Here is a 22,811-nt window from a genome sequence, read left to right on the forward strand (position 1 = left end):
GTGTCGTGAACGTCGTACATGTTATCTTGGACGACTAGGTGATACAAACATTGTATCATTGAGTCTTAGAATACACAAAATAAACACTTAGCTATCTGTTGGAAATTATTTACATTTGAAAGAGCTGTAAGACAGTGTTTCAAAAAGTGATTCTGTGTAAATGGGTTCAAGGTTAGTGTTGATAAAAAAAGGGCTTGGAAAGGGGAGGGGGTGGTAAGACATTAGTGCGTTGTCGACCTGGTTAGAACAGTGTTTGATGAAATTGAAATAAGACTGTAATGTTTGATGCAGGGTGTTTTTGTTGGTTCATCAATCCTTGGAGTTACATATGCCAAATTACATGTAAGGTGCAATAATGATAAACATGATAAAAAATTCCTAGTCTGAGAGAGAGAGAGAGAGAGAGAGAGAGAGAGATTTGTTGCATTATTTAAACAGTGTTATGAATGATTTATTTTGTGTTTTTCTATGGTTATGACATATTAATGCCGTATTTATGAAGTGTGAAGTGAAATTTAATTTTGTCAGTTTTATTTTTTTTTCTCAGTGGACATTCTCCTCAAAGACAAGGTCATCATGATGCAGATTGTAGTGGAAGTGAAGAAGAGAGTGATTACCAATGTAATTCTATGGAAGAAATGTCAACAGGAAACTTGTATGGTGTCACCCCACCAATTTATATGCGTGGAGTAAAAAGAGACAAGAAAAAACACCAGACAAACATTCAAAAATCATCCTATAAACAATTCACAGAACTGAAGAAGGCCTCCAAGAAGTCCCATCGAAATGCGGTTATAAAAGAAAGGTATGCAAATGACCCTTTATTTTGCAAACTTGGACATATAGACTCTGACGACAATTTAGACAAGGATTTTGCAGACGATAAAGATAAGAGAAGCATGGATCGACGAGAAATGAGAAAGAAAAGCATGACTAAAACAATTGCTCATGAGCGCTTTGCGAAAAGAAGTTCTAGCGATTTAGCTGCCATAGACACATCTACAGTGGATGTTCCTGTGCCTCAGGCGGCCGCAAAATTTGACACCTCTGGAAGATTTTCTTCCTTTAATTTCGGCAGTAAATTGCCAGTGGATAGTTCCGGCAGATTCACATCGTTTAATTTGAAATCTCATCCCCTCTCCATGATGGGACAGTCTCTGAGCTCAAGCTGGTCTGTTGGAAGGAGTGAACACAGGAGGCAGTCTGTGGTAAATGTGGAAGTGCCCAAAGAGAGAGTGGATTTTTTCAAGATATTCTCAACGCTGCTTAATATGGGCTCAAATTCCAAAAAAGAGAAAGACGCAAAGGGAGTGAAAGAAAAAATGAGTTACAGAAGGCAGATCAGTTCAGAGCAGGAATTGTGGCAAGAACGTTACAAGGATTACCTGTGGCTGGAACTTCAGATGGAAAAAAATGGATTTCAGAATCAGCTTGAACAGGAGGAATTTCTACAAAATGAGAGAGCAAAAATTCCAGGTGTGATTGAAGAGATACTGAATTTTAGGTTTGAATGTTCAGTAGAACTTAGTGACAGCAAGAGTGAAGAAGATTCCTATGCTAATCGGCAGAATGAAGGGACTGCATATTCATTCACTCTTTCAAGTGAAACTGTCGCTCAACAGAGGGAAGCTTTGAAATACGTCCAAGAATTGCTGGACAAACTAGATTCTTGTGAGAAACTGTTTCCAACATCAAGGTCCTTTGCAAAAGAATATGAAATGTATAAAAATGAACAATTTACTCAAAGAGTGAAATCACTTTATCTTTGGCAAAGTATTACCAAAGATCTGTGCCACAAAATAAAAAAATTAGGACTAGTACTTGGTGCACAACACGCATCAGATTTAGACTGGCCAGTTATAGAAAGTCCCCGATCATCGGAGGAATTTGATTTTACAGGTTTAAATAGAGTAGATATTCCTAAAATTCAAGAATCTGTCAGTGGAAATAGCGAAGACGAAGTTGAAATTCCATCACCAGAATGTTTAGGTGCACAGACAGACAATGCTAAGCGTGTAACGTTTACACTCCATCCTTCAAGGGCATCAAAGATCAGTAGTCCGGACTCCTCTGAGATTCCTTCGAGAGGATCCAAGTTGTCCTCGACCTACTCCCTCGGTAGTCTCTCTCGAGCCTCCAGTGAAGCCAGCCTTGATGAGCTGCATCACACTTCAGCCAAACTGTTGTTTAGAAAGTATGTAGACAAGACATTAAAGCGAATGGGCATGAATAAAATGTTGTTGAGGTTCAAAGAGCTCTTGGACAGAACGTTACAGAGAGCAAGAGAAGCTTTACAGAGACCAAAGACTCTCCCTCAGTTAGAAATGCAGGTAAACAAGTTTTAACATTTGCAGTAGTTTTAAAGAAATTTGCAGTTTTAATGCATTAGATTAGGATGTTTATCATGTTTATTTGTATTACAGTATCGACTAGACACAACTTAACACCAAAGCAGTCCGTAAAAGCTGACCCCTGTTCTGGCCTTGGTCTGCATTTTAAAAAAAAAATGCATCTGATCTCAGGTCTGATCAGGGTCTGTTATGGGTTTACTCGGGGTCGGTTCTTGGGGTTGGCTTTATGCACAAAAGCTGATTAATCTTTTTTCTTACAACCTGTAAACCCGCACCTAATATATTCCAAATACACAATCAAGTAGAGACTTTTGGTCATATTTCAGTAGCAATTTAAGGGTCTGCTTCTGAAATCGGAGTCTGCTTTCGATGTTTGCTCTGGGTTAGCATGGGGTCTGCTTGGAGTCAGCTCTGGGTCCGCCATAGCAAACCCTAAGCAGACCCTGAGAGGACACAGGGAGCAGAATGGGGGTTTGGTTGGAGTCTGCTTTCTGTTAGGTTGGGTCTGGTCATACTGTATATGTACTGCTATACATCTCTTAATTGTTCACGTCTAGCACTTCAGATGTTATGTCAGTGTCTGATCTAAATTTTAGGTTTTATTCATTAATATAATTATAAAAGAAATAAATGAATAAAATTTCACTTTTTGTTCACTGTGATTATTGTATATTAATTTTTTGTACAAGTTATATATTTTTGCTCACTTGCACTTTTGATTTTGCAGGTTTTTTTAAATCAAATTATTCAATTTTATTTGCCACAGTTCATTCAATTGTACTTCTTTGCCGACAAATTTCAGGATTTTCAGTACTTTTGATTTGTGATTGTAGTCACCAGAGGTAGATGGCACAGTCCAGCTCTCATCCTCACCCTCCTTGGATCTCCACTACGCCGACGCTAGCTCCACATCCATCAATTTCCACCGAAGTTCCAGCCTCACAGATTTCGGAGCTTGGTGCGAACAGTTCATCCAGATGGGCTTGCCTTCATTCCAGTCCAGCTACCTATTCCTACTGCATGTGTTTTTGGAAGTCATTCATGAAGCCTTGCGGCTTCGCCTGGAGCAGAGACCTGTTATCGACCCCTCGTTTCTCAGCATAAGACCGGTATGTTTTCAAATTTCATGTTAATGGCTACATGTCTGGTATAATGGGCAATACTGTTTGTTCCTCTTGCTTTTGAAATGGAATTAGAGGCCTCCATTTTGCATTATCTTATCAAACAACACATTCAGAGTCTAAAAACCAGGATTATTTATAGAAGAAATTAAACATCTTTTTAACACTATGTATAGAACCTGTTTATAGTCATAGTCTTCATGAAACCATCTTTGTTTGGTTACGGAAGGACCAACCATTCATTGCTTACTACCAATACAAATTAATATTCATAATAATTACAATAATTACCACATGGATTCTGAAATGTACTAGTAAACCCATGCTTTGTGCATACTGTACTCTTTGAGATTTATTGTTCTATGTTAGCTTTTGAGAGAATGCAAAGAGGTTTTGAGGGGAGCGGTGATAGTCAAGCAGTATTTCCAGACCATGGTGGACGAGGTAACATCAGAAGGGGACACCAACACAATGAAAGATCTGGAAGAGTTTGACAACGATGTCCGCCAGATGTTAGAAGTAAGTTTAATAAGACCCACAAGATGTAACACGTAAATTTATGTCCTACAAGATTAGTGGTCCAAGTTGCGAATAAAATGATTTGCAACCAGAGCTTATGAGTATTTTGCATATTTGTGACAGAGTAAATCCCGGCCAGCAATCATCTTTTATAAGTGTAAATGTAACTCTGAGCATTGCACAAGATGTTGGACATAAATTATGTTCCACAAGAAGTTAGATTCAAGTTTATATACTGCAATATGTCAGACCTAAGTTATAGTCTCGCAAGATATTACGCATAAGTAAATGTCTTGCAAGATGTTAGACTAAGTTAAAGTCTTGCAAGATGTTAGACTTAAGTTAAAGCCTCACAAGGTGTTAGACTTAATTTAAAGTCTCAGAAGAAGTTAGGTGTTGGTTTTTATCCTTTCTAAGAAGTATTACAGAGTCTGTGTTAAGTATCAAAGTCTTTTTGTATTCCCCAACATCACAACTTATAGATTTAGGAGATTTGATTACAGGCATAAACTCTTTGTATTTGTACTTGCTGCAGGTGTATTTCACATACCTACAGAGCTGGATGTTGGCTCTTCAGAGTCTCCCTGAGGCATCTCTCAGTCTGAAAAATGTCCTTGAGTCAGAGTGGCTTTTCACCAAGCAGATATGTCCCCACGTTATTGGAGGGGAGGGAGAAGCAGGCAAACGATTCAGGTATTAGAATATTGTATACAGGCCCTGTATACACCCCATCCCTGTATTACAGAGTTATTTTCGCTCTCGTAATTTTCACCCTTCTCCACATGCAATCAGTTTTGCCCCATTTTGGAGTCTTCCAGACAAAGTTGTGTTTAGAGAGAGCAAATTTGAGATATTCAGATTAATCCAGTCTTAAATTTTTCCTTGACAACAAATGTGAAAGGTGCGAAATGAAACAGGGGCGAATATTCACCTAAATACAGTACATGTACTGGCAACATACTTCATAGTGATATTCTATAACAGCCAATTTAGGTTTAAATTTTTTCATATCCCCTTGCAAATTCCTACTTGATTTGTACTTCTTTACAAAGGTGTGATTTTGAAGGGTTAAGGAGAAGAAAGCTAAAAGTTTTTTTAAATCACTTTAGTGACATGGGTTTAACATGTGCTTTCAGCTCACTTGCCAGTAGTCTGCTGAATTCAATTGCGGACTTTTTGGAGAGCGGAATTGATGATTTCTCAACAAGCCTGTACAACTTAACGATCAACGATAACATCGTGGATAGATCAGACCCAGGGGAGAAGGACACTAACAACAACAACGACAGCGACACCAACGACGAAGTGCAGGATCAACAGAAGATGGTGATCCAGGATATCAGGTCAGAAGTGCAGGCGTTATATCTCTCTACAATGTTTGTCTCATGTGCAGGCTTTGTAATTTTCTACGATATTTGTCTCATGTGCAGACTTAATATCTCTTAATGATATTTATCTCATATGCAGGCTTTATATCTCTGTATGATATTTGTCTCATATACAGGCTTTATATCTCTCTACGATATGCGCCTCAAGTGCAGGCTTTAGACGTAAAAAAAAAAAAGGTGTGTGTTTAGGGTAACCCGACCTAACCTACAAAAATGCCCCAATCCTACCATTTTTAGATGTCTGTTTTTATCCGATTGGGAATTTTATATTATTTCTATTAAAAAATGCGTTTTTAAACATGACACAAACAAACATTCTTAGGGTTCATGCAGAAAAAAATATGATAAAATTAAAAAAAATCCCAACCTACCTAACCTAATTTTTTCATCAGTGTTACCCTCAACACAATTTTTAAGGCGTCGAGCTAATGCTCGGCAGCCTTCTAGCGATTGTCTGGATTGGCAATCGTCCAAAAATTCATGCACTGCACCGCCTTTTTTAATGCGCATAAAAAATAAGTTCCTTGAAGTATTAAACGTATTACAAGATTTGTATTCCTTTTATTCAAATAAATTGTGTACAAAAAACCCAACTTTGCCTCCCTGGTTATAGACAACTCATTGCATTAGTATAAATTTGTTTAATCAAGAAATGGCGAAGGAATACAATAAGGTGCAATGTAAACATTCACTAAAATATTATTTAAGTTTATCGCTTACATTTTAATTGGAGACTGTGCCCGATAGAAATAAAATTTGATATGTAAATGTATTTGTTATCGGGCATGGTCTCCAAAATAATTGTAAGCGATAAACTTATCTATAGATTTTGTTGCAATTAATAAACACGATAATGCAGTTGGTTTGGTCGAGCATTTTAGATAGCACGTGTTGTGGATTTGTTTGTAAACAACCATAGCATAGGTAATCTTGTGTTTCAAACGGGAATTGAAATAAATAAAAGTATGTTTTATTATTATAATTAGGGACACACTGTTAATGTATTCAAATTATGAGCCTGTGAAAGACTTTTTAAAGCAGAAAGAAAATAATAATTTTTTTTGAACTTTGAAATTTCTTCGATTTTTGTAACCATGATGAGTTATTGTATTATAAACTCATCACTACCTATTTTATAACGAAATATACTGATTATTGTTTTTGAAACAGCACAAAACGTTATTTATTTCCTTTTATATTTCTAATATTATTTGATAAACGACTATATATATTAGTACAGAAATTCAAATTATTGATATCATTCTATATAAAGGAAAATGTCAGCTCGACGCCTTTGTGGCCGTTCCGGCCTTTGATTTTTTATAGGCCTTACATATTTCTATGATATTTGTGTCATGTGCAGACTTAATATCTCTTAATGATATTTGTCTTATATGCAGGCTTTATATCTCTCTACGATATGTGTCTCAAGTGCAGGCTTTACATATCTCTATCATAATGATATTTGTGTCATGTGCAGACTTAATATCTCTTAATGATATTTATCTCATGTGCAGACTTTACATCTCTGTAAGTCTGTATGATATTTTTCTCATGCTGGTTAATCCGGATTCATATTTTTGGGTTTCTTAAATATTTGTGAAAATTAATTTTGCTGCACGGATTCAATGAATTTTCAGTTTCAAGGAAAAATTTTATTATGAAATTTGTTGATGAACATTTAATTTTATTAATCAAATCAACATCATTTTGGCGAAAATCATTTAAAACTATAGTATATTTCACTATGTTATTTGTCAGGGAACAGTAAAAGTAGATGCATTTTAGGAGCATTCTATACCATGCATGGACACAGAAATTCATTAATTTAAAAAATGAAATCATATTCTCCCCCCCCCCCCCGCTCCAAAAAAAAAAAAAAATTCATGTATAAGTTTTTCAGGCCAACCATTTTTAGCTCACCTTTGCTGAAAGCTCAAGTGAGCTATTCTGATCCCATTTTGTCCGTCGTCCATCTGTCTGTCTGTCCATCTGTAAAATTTTCAAATTTTGAACTTCTGCTCTAAAACCACTGGGCCAATTTCAACTAAATTTGGCACAAAGCATCCCTATAGAAAGGTGATTATAAATTGCCTGCAGAAAGGAAAGACCGATCTTTATTCAAAACGGAGAAAACCTCGAAACTGTAGAAAAATGATATGAAAAAAATCTTCTTCTCAAGAACTACTGAATCAAATTCAACGTAATTTTGCATGAATAATCCTTTAGAAAGGAAAATATAAATTGCAAAAATTATCGGCGAATTCTGTTTCAAATTTGAGTAATTTACGAAAATAAAAATAGAGATAATCGCTGTCAATCAGTTTATAACTTCGGGTTCGGTATTCCATATCGAAAACGAAAGTTCTTTGTCAATCGTAACTACTCGGCCATTTCCGCTGTCGAAAAATAAACTCGTAAGCAGACAGAAGAAATTCTTAATTTTCATGGTTTGTTTATTGTTTAAATGGTTTGGTAAATTGTTTGTTAATTCGTTCGTTTGTAGGTAGAGGGTCTACTGCTGGTTGTTATTCATTCCTCTCATGCAGCTCAGCACCAAGAGAAAGGAGTTTGAATCCTTGATGGGGAAAACAGTGCAACTTGTGAATGAGCAGACATCTTGTCATCAAGCCATTGCCGAATCCTTGACAGAGCTGAAGGTAATGTCTGGTGTTCTTGTGATAGTGGAAATTAAATTCCACAGGATAAATTTATAAAAATTGTACAATATCAATAGATGAGAATCTCTACCAGTCACCTGGAAATATTTTTATCAGCAAGAGATAGAAAAACGTGTCGCAAATGGACTTTTTTTCATGCAATATTTTTTCTTTTGCTATATTAAGTCACAAAATATAATTTCCGAATTCAATAAAAATTTAATTTGTTTTAAAATTTTCTCTTTATTCAGGAAAAATTTTTAATATTAGGGATGTCAGATTTACTCAGAGAGACTAGTCGAATAATGAGGGCTTCAGTCAAGGCTCAAGCCTCAGAAAAAACCCCTAAAATCCCATGTTTTGGACTTGTCTTCTACTGTGGTGATTGTAATTTCAAATTATTTTTTTATCACAGAGCTCTGCCATGGAACTTCAAGAGAGAGTGGTCCAAGCCTTCAAACAAGTGGACGACAAGTTCTACTTTGAAGAAATGGCAAACTTTGACGACAACGAGAGAAACCATCTACTGAATCTGTACAGAGAAACCATGCTCAAAGGATACAACTTTGGGTATGAGGTGAATACCTTTTTATGTGGCAATTGTTTTCTCTGTCTTTAAAACCTGTATTTTTGTGTTTATACATGTCATGTACCGGTACATATTGTTACATATTTATTGCAGTATTTTAGAGAAGTGACTCGCCTGGTCACAGGCGACACCAAACAGAAGCTGAGCAAACGACTTGTTAACTATGCCAAAGAGTGGATGGCCTTTGTCACAGAGAAATGTGAAAAAGGGAGAGATATGAGGCCCAAGTAAGTACAGAACAACTGGTCAATATTGGATACAGAATTACATATCAACAGCAGTGTTCGCCAAGGTCCTCGGATCTTTACAGGACATTTGGTCCTGCACAATCAAATTATTTACAGGACCGGTTACATTTTTACCTGACCAAATTTAACTTAAATTAAATAAGAATGTTTATTTAAAAAACACACAGAAAAGGTGTCAAAGTTATTTATTTGAATTATTTCATATTCCTCTTAAAAATTCAAATAAAATATTCCAATTCATCACAATACTATTTTTTCTGTTCTAGACTATTTCAGAATTAACAAGCTAAAAGTTTACAATCTCCCATTCATATGTAAAAATAAAATATTCTAATAGTTTAAGTCAGTGAATTGCATACAACCTCATACTACACAGCTTCAATAAAAAAAAATTATTATCAATGTGCATATAACAATAAATAAATTTCTTTGAAGAACTGTCCATATATCTATTCCACTTTGGTATGACTTTGAGAAGTGCATAAATATTTTTGGGAGGCAAATATGTCGTTGTCTGTAAGTCAAACTGTCATCACTTGCAGTACTCTGATGATTTCTATGGCAACTGGCTGCATTACGTAACATATTTTCATCTTCTATACTTGGGAACAAATAATATTTCAGATTTTTGGCTTAAAATTTTAAACTTTAGACCATATATATCTTATTCTGCTAATAACTAAAGACGTTTAACAAGTTCAACGGTTTAATTAATTAGTCCCATTCTCAGATTACGATCTCGCACCTTTAATGTGAAGATGGTTGACTTCCAGACAGACACTTATTGTTTAACAATTGACCACTGCAGTGATAGAACTCCTCCAACTGTTACATAACAATTGATGTCTGCAGCCATAAACATAAACTGATAAATAATGGGGCTCATCTATGGTCAGAGCTGTGTGCACTGAAGCGACGCAAGAATTCCTGTTGCACGTGGTGATTGAATATTATCGATAACAGACTGACCGAATAAACAATGGTATAAAAGAGGAACATATTTAAGAGAAAATTTTACACTTCAGGAGTCAACAAAAATTGATTTTCGCCACATTTGGATTTTTTTTCGCCAAATTTGAAAAATAGAACTCAAAACCTTTTCGGACATTTGGTCCCGGATTTATGTTTATAGGTATTTTAACGGACCTCGTAAAATTTTATCGGATTTATCCGAGGTCCGACGAACCTTGGCAAACACTGTTGTCAACAGGGCAACTTGGATAAAAAGTTCTAACAGGACAGCAAAAAGAAAAGTACAGGATAACAGTTTAGTGAAGTGTACACATTTATAGTTGAATCGGTCAATGTAGTATAAAAAGTACAGAATAGTATTGGATACAAATTTACAGATCACTAGGTATGAGGAATGGGTTTTAAATGAAAGTAATTGTTTTGTAAATTTGCTGAACAATTTTTTTTTTTTCACTATTTAGGTGGGCTAGTCGAGGATTGGACTTTCTCATTGTTGCATGTGAACCTAAGGTTCTGGCTTGCTTGACAGATGAAGAATATTACGCAAGTATTTGCATTAGATTAAATTTTTTTAAAGTCCAATTTGTGGAAACTTTAAGGTAAATACATGGCAGGTAATTATCATCTCACTTTAAATATATGTGTACTAGATATTGAGATAGAGCATCAATTTATTCTTAATACTGTATACAGTGAAATATTCGCACCATTTTATTTTCGCCCCTTTCGCCCTCATTGTCAGTGGGCAAATTTAAAACAGGGCAAATTCAAATGTCTCAGATTAGACAGGGTGAAACTGTTTGTAGAAGGGCGAAAATTACGCAGGGCGAAATAAACACTGTATACAGTACATGTACTTTGGAATTTAAGTTTTAGTCCTGGACAGTTTTCATTTTAGATTATTTTCAATCATTTACATGTTTATAAAAGGGGTCATTATTTTGTTAATTCATTAATGAATCAATACTGTTTGATAATTCTTTGAAGATGTAAATTCATGCTGAGGGGATCAACTCACCAAATCCATAAAAAAAATTGAGCCACAATAAATGCTAACGATTCGCAGAGTTATAATTACCGTATAAACAAAGTAATTATATTTATTTAGGAATTGAAGAAGAGCATCAACAGCTGTATCAGTCATGTGATCGGTTCAGCAGACGGACACCTGTCAGTCCAACCCACAGTCAAGGTCAGTAGTTGTTGGAATCACTGCTTTGGAGTTTATAAAGAATAAGCTAGCTGCAGGTCTGTAGCTCCCAGTCTGAAAAAATTTGGGATCTGGGAGCTACAGTTCCTTAAGTGTTAAAAAGTTGCAATTTATGGAAGTCTGCTAAGAATAAGCTACCCCAAATTACATTAATGTAAAATCATATAACATAGATAGAAATGAAATTCATTTCTTAAACAGATGACAAATGAAAATAAATATTTGTTGGGTGTTTAGATAAAAGAACTAGCTGTGTACTTCACAGGAACCTCCCCCATTCCACGCTCTACCAGTGTTGACTCTGGCAGACAGCCCTATTTGCGGTATCCTTCGTGGCCGGCCGAGCAGGTACAGGGAAAGTTTAACCGCTCCACGTCCAATATCTCCAACAAATCCTCACAGAGCGAGCCCACACAAAGCTCTGCAGCAGAATCCAGTGAGTTCTTCCAGAAATTGTTTTCTGTTATCTCTATCTCTCTATTTATGACTTTGTTTAGTTATTACATGTAAGCTTTTCATTTTTTTTCGATACTGACGGTGATCGTTTTCTTTTATATCCCTATTACTTGTCTGACTGTGTATACATGTACCTATGAGATTTTCATTTTGATAACACTAGAAAACACAAAATACAATAATTAACTCAGGAAATGTTACTAAGGTGGAGGAACCCATGGGTCTGGTGTAATAATATTAGGTTTTCATAACTGATAAACACCTGTCACCATATAATGGTAATTGTTCTTACACCTGAGGCATGGTCCATTTCAGGGGTTAAGCATCATTCCATGGATTATCACTCAGAGATAGAGATACATGAGGGAGATATGGGGGCATTGTGTTGGACATCCATGCCAAGAAAAACAGAGGTACGCTATTAGTCTGGTGATTTAGATTTAAAGGAGCTTCAACTCTTAGAAAAGTGGCACACAACTTCTTTCAGATTGTGTATTACTGAAGTATTCATTAATATACCATTGTTTTTCATCATGATAAAATTTTCCAGTATTTACATAACATTCAAGTAAAACATGTATTACATATTTAGTACCAGGTAGAGTAAATCTAATATTATACATATTTGATAGTATTTAGACTTTGTGAAAAATACAAGGTAAGATATTGATAAAGGGCCCTCATGCAAAAATCTTTTTTTTTTTAACTAACTCTACAGGGACTAGCTCTACATTGACCATATTCATTAGGTTATAAAGAGAGATAAATTAAAACCTTTTTTAAAATATTTACTGCTAAACTCTACAGGTATTGTAGCTTCAAATTAATTACAGGTATTCATTAACTTGATGACAGAGAGAAAGAGGTGTATCAGGTATTCAGTTTGTGATATAATTGATTTTGGGGGGACAGGTGGAGAGACAGAAGATTTGAAGTGGATGGACAGAAAGAAGCAGGCGATAGTGAGGCTGGAGAAAAGGAGGCAGGTCTTCCTCAGGGACTCGGGGTCGTCACCACTCACAAGATCGAGCCCGACTACCGCATCAATTTTCACAGAGTCAAATTCAGAAGGCAGAGGGGACACAAGGTCGGTACGGGTGGTCTCATACATTGCCTGTACATTGAACAAACTGAGTATGCCTCAATCACATAAATTTAACATCACATTTACCATTACCACATATACCACACAATATCATTAGACTGGCAATTGTGTCAAACATAAATTGTAAGTGAAATTTTTCATGTGAAATTCATTAAAAATAAGCGTCACATGAATTTGTATGTGAGAAGTTTTTTATGTGAATTTCATTTGAAAAAAAAATTGTGATATATATGTACATGTTCATGTAGAACTTATACAATTGTAGCACATGCAGAATTGCCACATAACAGGAAGAAATTCTTTTCATGTGACTGAGGCAAAAATGCTTTTGTACAAATTTGATCTCTTCCAGTGCGATACACATGCTTTGATTTAATTGTTTTGAAACATACAGGTGAAGGCCAGTATGGTAAAGTGTATCAGATATTTCAAAGGATTCAGAATTCAGTGGGTTTTGCTGGTACCCCCTCTTTGCAGGTAGTGTTACCAACAGGTTTCTGTTCACATAATCATTGACTCTTTGTTATAATACTGTAAGCCAACCTTTATTCATGATTCAGAATTCAGTGAATTTTGCTGGTACCCCCTCTTTGCAGGTAGTGTTACCCACAAGTTCACATAATCATTGACTCTTTGTTATAATACCGTAAGCCAACCTTTATTCATGATTCAGAATTCAGTGAATTTTGCTGGTACCCCCTCTTTGCAGGTAGTGTTACCCACAAGTTCACATAATCATTGACTCTTTGTTATAATACCGTAAGCCAACCTTTATTCATGATTCAGAATTCAGTGAATTTTGCTGGTACCCCCTCTTTGCAGGTAGTGTTACCCACAAGTTCACAAAATCATTGACTCTTTGTTATAATACCGTAAGCCAACCTTTATTCATGATATTAACTTTATGTTGCAATTTTTCTGTAATAAACAGGTTCACCGTGCCTAATTTTCATGACCAAATCTTTTTAAGCCAAAAAATGTTATTAAGGGGTTAAAAACCGCTTTTTGGTGAAAATATTGTCTCAAACCACAGTCCAGAGTCTGCATAGCTCTCTCCTACCCATGGCTGCTTGAACACCTTATTCACCAATATCTTGAATATTACCACCAAATGTGTAATGTCCACTTCAACCAATGAAAATTATTGTTTAACCTTGCATGGTTACTGCCTTTGTAGCAATGATATAAAACTGTGTGTTACGTAAACTGTGATTGGATAATCAAAGGTTGCTTCAAAGGTCAATCTCCGACTATGCTTTACTCACATTGGTCAATACTGTAAGAAGCTATGAGTTATTTTTGTGTCGTGCAACCACAGCCAGGTGGAGGAGGATCATACATATTGCCAGTGGTTTGTGACGATGTGAGAACATATTTTTGACAGTGATGTTTCTGCATGCAAACTAAAGATAATTTAAAGTACATTGTACATGTATCAATCAGAATAATAATTCCATCAAGATGACTTAAGGTATTCTGATCTAAAAAAAAAAAAAAAGTCTTTGTCCCACTGAGGTTTTTGCAATTCATTTTACATCAGATCTACTCCCTATAATAAGTATATTTCTGGACTAACTTGTCAATAACCTATAAATAAAAAGATTATATTTATATAATTATTTATTCATTACGTATAACATACCAGTATGTAACTTGCCGGCTGTAGCTTTACATTACAGCAGAACAGATTGTATAATTTTGTATCTGGTACGTCAGCTTACTCCCTTTTTCTTCCAATATATTATAGGTCTGGATGAAATGCTGGTGATTATAAAGCACTGTAATTGTGGAACTCTGGAGGAGGCAACTAAGGTGAGTCTACCCGAACAGAGCATTCGAGTGTACATGCGGGAGATTCTACTGGCCGTCAATTACCTATATACATGGTAGAAATACCGGTACATGCACATATACACAAGTGATGTCACAGTCATACTGGTCCTTTTGTTATTTGGTTAGCTACGTGTATGTATCATCAACCTCTAAAAAAGTTTGCTTTGATGAATATGAATCAGTTGGAGAGGTTGGGGACAATGGCTTGTAGAAATGTTTAGTTTTAACTTTAATTTAAGATTATTCCTACGAACTTTGTCTGTCTGTTTGTTTCTCTCTCCTCTCTCTTCGTCTCTCTCTCTGTCTGTCTCTGTCTCTCTCTCTCTCTCTCTCTCTCTCTCTCTGTTGGAGAGTGTAGTATAATTTGCAGTCTTGATTGCAATCATTTAACATGGACCTTACAGAATTATTGAATTTTTGAATTGCCAAACAACAGATCAATTTAATGTCATTGTTGATGTTTTTATCTAATTTATTGACATATTACTTCTATTGTTATGCAGATCCCACTACCATACCTTAAACTCACTGAAAGGGGCACCTGTCAACCCATATTTCTTCTAACAAGACTTGTAATGGGGTGTGTCTTTTTACCCCCAATGAACCCAATGTAATAGAACAACACTTGGTAAGGTAAGTTTATCAAATTTAAAACTGAAAAGTAATAATATGAGGGATATGTAAATTTCTTATGCTGGTCAGGGTTTACACACAAAGTGTTTCATTTATATATATATATATATATATATATTTATCACTCATTATTAGTGAGAAATTTTTTGTAACTTTTTAAATCTGATTGCATTGCATAAGTTTGTCACAATAATACATGTAAGTTCTCATTTTAGACTTTGAAATGAATCTACTGTACCAACCGCAGCATAAAGTTTGGTTGCTGGCATTGAACTGTGACTGCCCAAGACTGATGAGGTCTGCTGAAAACTGTAATCTCTGTAACACTGTTACATCCTTTTTGGCTGCCTTATCTTTATTAAGTGTCTTGGGCGTCACTGTTCATGGTAACATACCAGACACTAACATCGTGAAGAGCAACTTTATGTAGAGATGTATGACCCTACATGTATATATGAATAAATATATCTATATATCTGTATAAATAAAATCTATTTTTTCCCCTGGATATTCTTATGTTTAATTATAATCATTAGTCCCTTTTCTAACAGGATGATTTTATAGTCATACAGCCGGTTCAAGCATATCTTTTACAACATACACCATAGCATAGCATAGCATTGAAATCTCATAGCATAGCATTGAAATCTCATAGCATAGCATTGGAATTTCATACCATAGCATACAATCTCATAGAATCGTATTCGTCATATCATACCATAGCATAGCATACAACATTCTTTTAACTCGGTTTTAAATGTTTTTATTTGAAAAAATAAATGTTTACATAATATATTTGTGGTAAACTTTGGCTTCTTCTTATTTTACTGCGAAAGGTGTGGAACTCTTCTGTGTATGGAGGCGTTTTTGTTCAAATCTCATAGCATAGCATACAATATCATTAAGCCCTTCATTTCAATTTCTCATAGCATAGCAAACAAATCTCATAGCATAGCATACACATCTCATAGCATATCATTAAAATCGCATACCATAGCATAAAGGACTATATATGATATGGGCCTAAAATGGCCCCCTAAAATGAACATCATCATTATACTGTAATTCTTTGTTTTCTTTGTACAGATATATATATATGATGTTTTTACATAATGTTCATTTTGATTCAACTGCCCACAATTTAGAAATATGACATCGTAAAGACAACCTTTCCCGCCATTTTTGTATTTTTAGCATAAAACAGCTTGTTTTCAAGCAGTTTTTTGTTCAGAAAACATAGAGCGCATGCTTGAACAAACAGAATATTTTAATCAGAGATTTATCTTGCCAAGGGTAATAAAAAGATAAGAAAAATGTCAATTTTTGACTGATTTTGATTGAATTATAGAAATAGCGTCACTTCTGACGTCATATACTGCCAGTGAGTGCAAATAAATCAAATAATTAAGTGAAAAATATATTTTACATCAACTCTTCTAAAATATAACATAACATTTTATTGTACCAGAAACTCTTTAAAAAATGGTGAATTACAGGGGCCAAATTTAACATATCATATATAGTTCTTTGTAAAAGATATGCATGAAATGACTGTATCACATGTTAAGTATTGTTTATATATGGGATATAAAGCTTCATCAAACTCTGAACATTCTTGTGAGGCCGAAGAATTGACCTGGGGCCAAAGTCTTAACAATTATAAAGAATAATCTGGCTGATTAGTTTCTGAGAAGATTTTTAAAGATTTACTCTATATATTCCTATGTAAAACTTTAACACCCCCCAATTGCAATGTGGCCCGACCTACCCCCCAGGGATCATGATTTTCAAAACTCTGAATCTACACTACCTGAGGATACTTCCACACTAGTTTCAGCTTTACTAGCTGATAAGTTTCTGGGAAGAAGATTTTTAAAGATTGACTCTATATATTCCTATGTAAAACTTCGACCCCCGATTTTGGCCCTACCCTACCCCCGGGGGTCATGATTTTCACAACTTTGAATCTACACTACCTGAGGATGCATCCACACAAGTTTCAGCTTTCCTGGCTGATTAGTTTCTGAGAAGAAGATTTTTAAAGATTCACTCTATATACTCCTATGTAAAACATCGACCCCCGCTTGTGGCCCCATCCTACCCCTAGGGGTCATGATTTTCACAACTTTGAATCTACTCTACCTGAGGATACCACACAAGTTTCAGCTTTCCTGGCTTATTAGTTTCTGTGAAGAAGATTTTTAAAGATTTACTCCATATATTCTTATGTAAAACTTCGACCCCCCAGTGTGGCCCCACCCAACCCCCGGGGGTCATGATTTTCACAACTTTGAATTAACCCTACCTGAGGATGCTTCCACACCAGTTTCAACTTTCTTGGCTGATTAGTTTCTGAGAAGAAGATTTTTAAAAATTCACTCTATATACTCCTATGTAAAACTTCAACCCCCATAGTGGCCCCATCGTACCGCCAGGGGTCATGATTCTCACAACTTTGAATATACCCTACCTGAGGATGCCACACAAGTTTCAGCTCTCCTGGCTGATTAGTTTCTGAGAAGAAGATTTTAAAAAAATTTACTCTATATACATTGTATTCCTATGTAAAGCTTTGACCCCCCCCCCCATTGTGGCCCCATCCTACCCCCAAGGGGCCATGATTTTCACACCTTTAAATCTACACTACCTGAGGATGCTTCCACACAAGTTTCAGCTTTCCTGGCTTTATGGTTCTTGAGAAGAAGTTTTTGAATATTCCTAAAAAAAAATTCATTAATTTCTAATTATCTCCCCTTGAAAAAGGGTATGACCCTTAATTTTCACAACTTTGAATCCCCTTTGCCTAAGGATGATTTGTGCCAAGTTTGGTTGAAATTGGCCCAGTAGTTCATGAGAAGATGTTGAAAATGTGAAAAGTTTACGGACAGACAAATTGTGATCGGAAAAGCTCACTTGTCACTTGAGTTTTCAGCTCAGGTGAGCTAAAAACCGACTGTTCGTACTTTGTTTATAACTATGCAATCAAGTGTAAATTTGTTCAAACTTTGATCTCTTAACCATAACTTGGCTCAAAGGAGGGGTTCAAATTTTAATATTGGTGTATTTTTTAGATTTTCAATTGTTTAAAACATGACCCCCCCCCCCCCCCCAAAAAAAAAACAAAAAAAAAAAACAACTCGTTCTGTTGTCTATGAAGAAGTTAAAATATGAGATTAAGGAAACCAATGTGTATTAAAAATATTCTTTGAAAGAAATGCAATGCTACAATTTGTCATATTATTATGTATTAAAGCGACATTAAAGCGTTTGTATTTTAAATTGTTTAACAACAATCACTAAAACAACAAAAGGCGCTCAATAAGAATATAATAAAACAAAACTTTTAAAGCAAGATATTCTCTACTTCATTGTCCATTTGTTTTGTATATGACTCCATAAAGGTGATTTGATCAGAGTTATTGCTATTGTTTCTTATGTGAGCGATGTGGCCCATGGGCCTCTTATTTTATCATTACAGTTGTAAATGTCCTAATAATTGGATGTTATTTTGTCTTCTTTGGTGTTTTATGTGGGTATGAAGATAGATAGCAAGATACAGTGTATAACCCGCTTTAGTATGCTGTGTTATTTTTTGTCTGCAACTATTGATACCTTCATAGTCCGAATTAAACTAATTTCCACAGAGAAAAAAAACACGTGCTTAAAGATATTTCATATTAAAAAAGCGTTTTCGGATGAACGAATGCGCTGAAATTGAGAATTAATATGACTGTAGGTCTAGATAAAAGAGGGTATATTTCGTGTTCCTAATTTCCTGTCATCTTCAAGCAGTAAAATTGTTTCCTTTGGTGGTTCTTCATTTTCGCTAGCCAAGAATGACGATCCACTGTGTCTCTCTATTCTCTATAGAAGTTCTCACACAGTCAAATTGGGTTAGAATGTGCACGTTATTCGGTTTAAACAAAAAAATCGCAATAAACATTGTGGCATTAGAAATGTGGGGTCGGAACCCCCCCCCCCCCCCCCCTTTCTCTGGGACATATGAATTTTTCGAAAACGTTAATGCCTATTTAAAGGCAATTTTTCCCATTTATAATAGAAATACTGTAATTATTTCAAATAAATGCTTTAAAAATTGCTTTTTTAAAGAATTTCGTATACTGCGTCCAATAATTTTGTTCTTATATGAAAAAAAAACCCTATCGATATTTTATCGAAATAACGTACATGTACATTGTACACCTTAAAATCAGCATCTGGTGTTTACTACACTGAGTAAACATGTGGAAAATGAAAGAAAAAATACATGAAATTAAGCAGTATCTTAAAAAACGCAGATTTATAATAACATCTACAATGTATTTTTTACTCTATTTTTAAAAAAAAATTGATTATAGTTCATACAGTTTTGAACTGTCATGCCATCGAGTAAAACGACGTTCAAGTACGAGTACACGCATTCGTTTTACTCAAGTTTAAAAGTATTGTTTAGTTAACTAACTAAAGTAATTATAATAGATGAGTTTTACTTCCTTTCATACGAAAAATATACAAAGGAAATTACATGACCCGCTTATGCGGGTTATATATAAGCTATTTTTCTGGAATGCTAGCTACCTTCATACACACATGAAACACGAAAGAAAGCTTTTTTTTTTTTTTTTGTTTCCAAGAATCGGAAATTATGTTACAAAAAATACCGTGTAAAGGTTTTATATGTAAACCACTATGAAAATGCCCAACTTTTCAAAAGTTTTCTAAATATGATCGCATCTGTACTAGTGCCGGATGATGTAGCGCACTTATTAAAGAGGTCACATCAATTTCCTGGGACGACAATTGCTTTTACCATTGAATTACACACCTACCATCTATTCAGCAGATAAATTATTCCCATTCTTTTGTCATATCCTACCATTAAGACCTTTATTTAAGAAGGCAATCGATAGAAATCAAAATCGATGTATAGTTCAGAATAGACATATAAAATTACAAAAATATCCTTTTTCATAATAGTTTGTCGTAATTAGTCTGAGTTATTTTTGTTTCTTAGTGTTTTTTTTCTATCAAGCATAGACGCACTTTCTCATTGCTGGAGACTTGGGTTTCTTGAGGCTAAATATTATGCAAATCTTCCTTACCTAAACCAAAACGCTCAATAATGCTGTTGAAATAGATGTAAAATGGATAGTGATAAGATAAATGTTTATTAAATACAGTTGTATACGCACGGAAATGTTCAAAAACTCCTTGTTTGTTGACAAATGATGAATTTTGCACATATTGGTTTTATCAAATGGACCCCCCCCCCCTTTTTTTTAAATTGCTGGATCCGCCTCTGTGGTGGGTGAGGTATCCCAGCCTATCGTTAATCTGTTGTTAAATTTCACAGGCACCTGTCAGGGTACAGTCAAATTATACAATATATGTACTCATACATAAGTGTGACTTATTTTTATAGAAACGAGTTAGTATGCACCGACAACTTGATATAATACCTTTGAAATGTGTTCTTTTACCAAGTCACTCTTAATGTCCAAACCGATAGTTCTAGTATACTTCTTGCATACGTAGAATGACGAAGGCATTTGTATGATATATGCAGGATTTACGGTCATTGGGATATTTCGAAACATTCTTCGTTTCGTGTTTTCGGAATTTTGAACTTCAGAAGTATCGCTATTCCGAGTACAAAGACCTTCTCTACAAATCATTCCGGTAACCATCTAGACGAGGACGTCTACTTTTTCCGAAGCGCGAGAGAATTATCATGGAGTGAATTTTTGATAAACTCTTGTTGAAGAATTTTTAATTTCTAAAATTTGACTTACTTTATTTTCAAAAGAATTCATAAATGTATCTTTCCCCTTTGTACAACAAGACAATAATTCACTTTAGTTATAATTGCTTAATTATTCTTACACCTCACCTTTGAATTTAATGGCTCCCTCAAATTGAAGTTTTACTCTATGACATATGTCACTCATACTCAATTCCTTATTTCTAATGTTTTCAATTCATATTTGTTTTGTGATATACATGATTGTCGAGAAAGAGGAATTAGGTTTCGGGATTTTCAAGTGTATTTTTTTTTTCGCAGAAATCACATATATCGACCTAACTATAAGTAAAGTGCTTTTTACCATCTTTAGAACAGTTTAGTCTAACATTGTTGCCGGATGTATAACACCTTATTTCCCTCAGTGATATTATATCAAATCTAAAATTGTAATAAGGGGAAAAATGGACTGATGTAATTATTTTTTTTTTTACTTTTTTTAGAATGTTGGGAAATAATATGAACTATTTAAATTGTAATTTTCGTCGAGCTTGGTTTCTTTTTTTCAGTTCCACTTCCCGGGAGACTGAAATGATCCTCAATTAAATATTTAGGTGATGTTTTAATACAGGTAAAAAAAAACCGGTCAAAGTCGCAAAGACAGAAATGTTTTGTAACAGATATCTGTTTCCTGTTGAAACAAACATCAAATAATTAACATCAGTTTTACATGCAGAGGCGAATCCAGAAGAAGGTTGCGCCCCCCCCCCCCTTCCTTTTCAAAATAAAAAAGAAAAGAAAAAAGAGGGAAAGAGAGGGGAAAAAAGAATTTAAATTAAAATCGCCAAAAATACACATGCATTTAAAGGAGAATGTTTTGGCATTGCTTGTACTTGTATAACTGTAGATACGTGTTTGCCATGCACCAATAGTTATAGTGATGTCGTACACACACGTAGCATCACCCCCCCCCCTCTTTTTTTCTCACAGCGACTACTTTTCTTAAATTTACGTATAAAAAGTTGAATCAGCTTGCTCCCTTTTTTGGATTGTGTGTCTAATATTGAAATGAAATAAAGAAATTATGAGTGAATTTGAAGTTATATATATATTACGCCAGCCCAGCCCCCCCCCCCCCCCCCCTCCCCCACCAACGGATTAGAATTTTGAAGATTTGTATGCCTCAAAACCGGAAACCAGAAAAAATATAGTATCTCAATATGTAATCTAGTATCCAACCCATCTGTTTTTGAGAACTATATACCTCAATTGTTTTAAAATTTAAGAGAATTAGAGCATCCTGCATAAATACCATTTCCAACTCCTCATCCTTAAATAGCTTAAAATTTGGATTTAAAGAAGATGGGGGAACAAGATAGCGCAATTACCCATTTGGTTTTGTCATAAAAACAATTTCAAATTAATTTTTTTCCAACCGAATATACTACATGATGTTATATTACAAGTTACAAAAGCACAATTTCTAATCATATTCAGTTTTGAATATTTTAACAAACGATAGAAAAAACAAATAAATTCAAAAGTTTTGGTATCCAACCCACAACCTGAAAACCCTAGCTCATAAATGTTACCTTATGTATGGTGCTCTAACCACTGAGCCATTTCAGTCACAACAAACTCCATTGTTAAATGTTAAATGCAACTTCAACCAGAAATTTACGGACTTGTAGTATTTCTCTAAAACGTTTATTTGTTGGGATACAAAGTGATATTTTTAAAGTATCAGGCACGTAGCCCCCCCCCCCCCCCCCACACACACACACACACTTTTTCTGGCAGCAACAAAGTTTTTTAAAATTTACAATAAAAAATGGAATTATCATTGAGTTGGCCCCACGGATTAGGATTTTGAAGATTTTGGGAAACTAAAAATTTTCCTTTTTTTTTTTTTTTTTTTTTTTTTTTCTTGCTTGTCAAGATTTTTTTGATGAGTCTGCCCCCCCCCCCCCCTCCCACTTTCAAAAA

General features: G+C 35.0%; 4 protein-coding genes across 4 annotated transcripts in view; all 4 read left to right on the forward strand.

Moving 5' to 3' along the window:
• LOC136269578 (E3 ubiquitin-protein ligase TRIM71-like) overlaps positions 1–22,811 on the forward strand; it is a 139,807-nt gene that overhangs the window by 34,903 nt on the left and 82,093 nt on the right. The gene's annotated exons all lie outside the window — the stretch shown is intronic.
• LOC109620061 (E3 ubiquitin-protein ligase TRIM71-like) overlaps positions 1–22,811 on the forward strand; it is a 130,465-nt gene that overhangs the window by 168 nt on the left and 107,486 nt on the right. The gene's annotated exons all lie outside the window — the stretch shown is intronic.
• LOC136271875 (mitogen-activated protein kinase kinase kinase 4-like) lies at positions 545–5,437 on the forward strand. The gene is made up of 6 exons (XM_066072446.1): positions 545–2,330; positions 3,185–3,460; positions 3,842–3,991; positions 4,527–4,684; positions 5,128–5,334; positions 5,422–5,437. Exons 1-6 carry the CDS (start codon positions 630–632, stop codon positions 5,435–5,437), a joined length of 2,508 nt encoding a protein of 835 aa, XP_065928518.1. The 5' UTR covers positions 545–629.
• On the forward strand, positions 7,847–8,859 carry LOC105345540 (mitogen-activated protein kinase kinase kinase 4-like). Its single transcript, XM_066072447.1, has 3 exons — positions 7,847–8,039; positions 8,455–8,616; positions 8,722–8,859. Exons 1-3 carry the CDS (start codon positions 7,923–7,925, stop codon positions 8,857–8,859), a joined length of 417 nt encoding a protein of 138 aa, XP_065928519.1. The 5' UTR covers positions 7,847–7,922.

Source organism: Magallana gigas, chromosome 9 (genome assembly GCF_963853765.1).
Source record: "Magallana gigas chromosome 9, xbMagGiga1.1, whole genome shotgun sequence".
Taxonomy (NCBI): domain Eukaryota; kingdom Metazoa; phylum Mollusca; class Bivalvia; order Ostreida; family Ostreidae; genus Magallana; species Magallana gigas.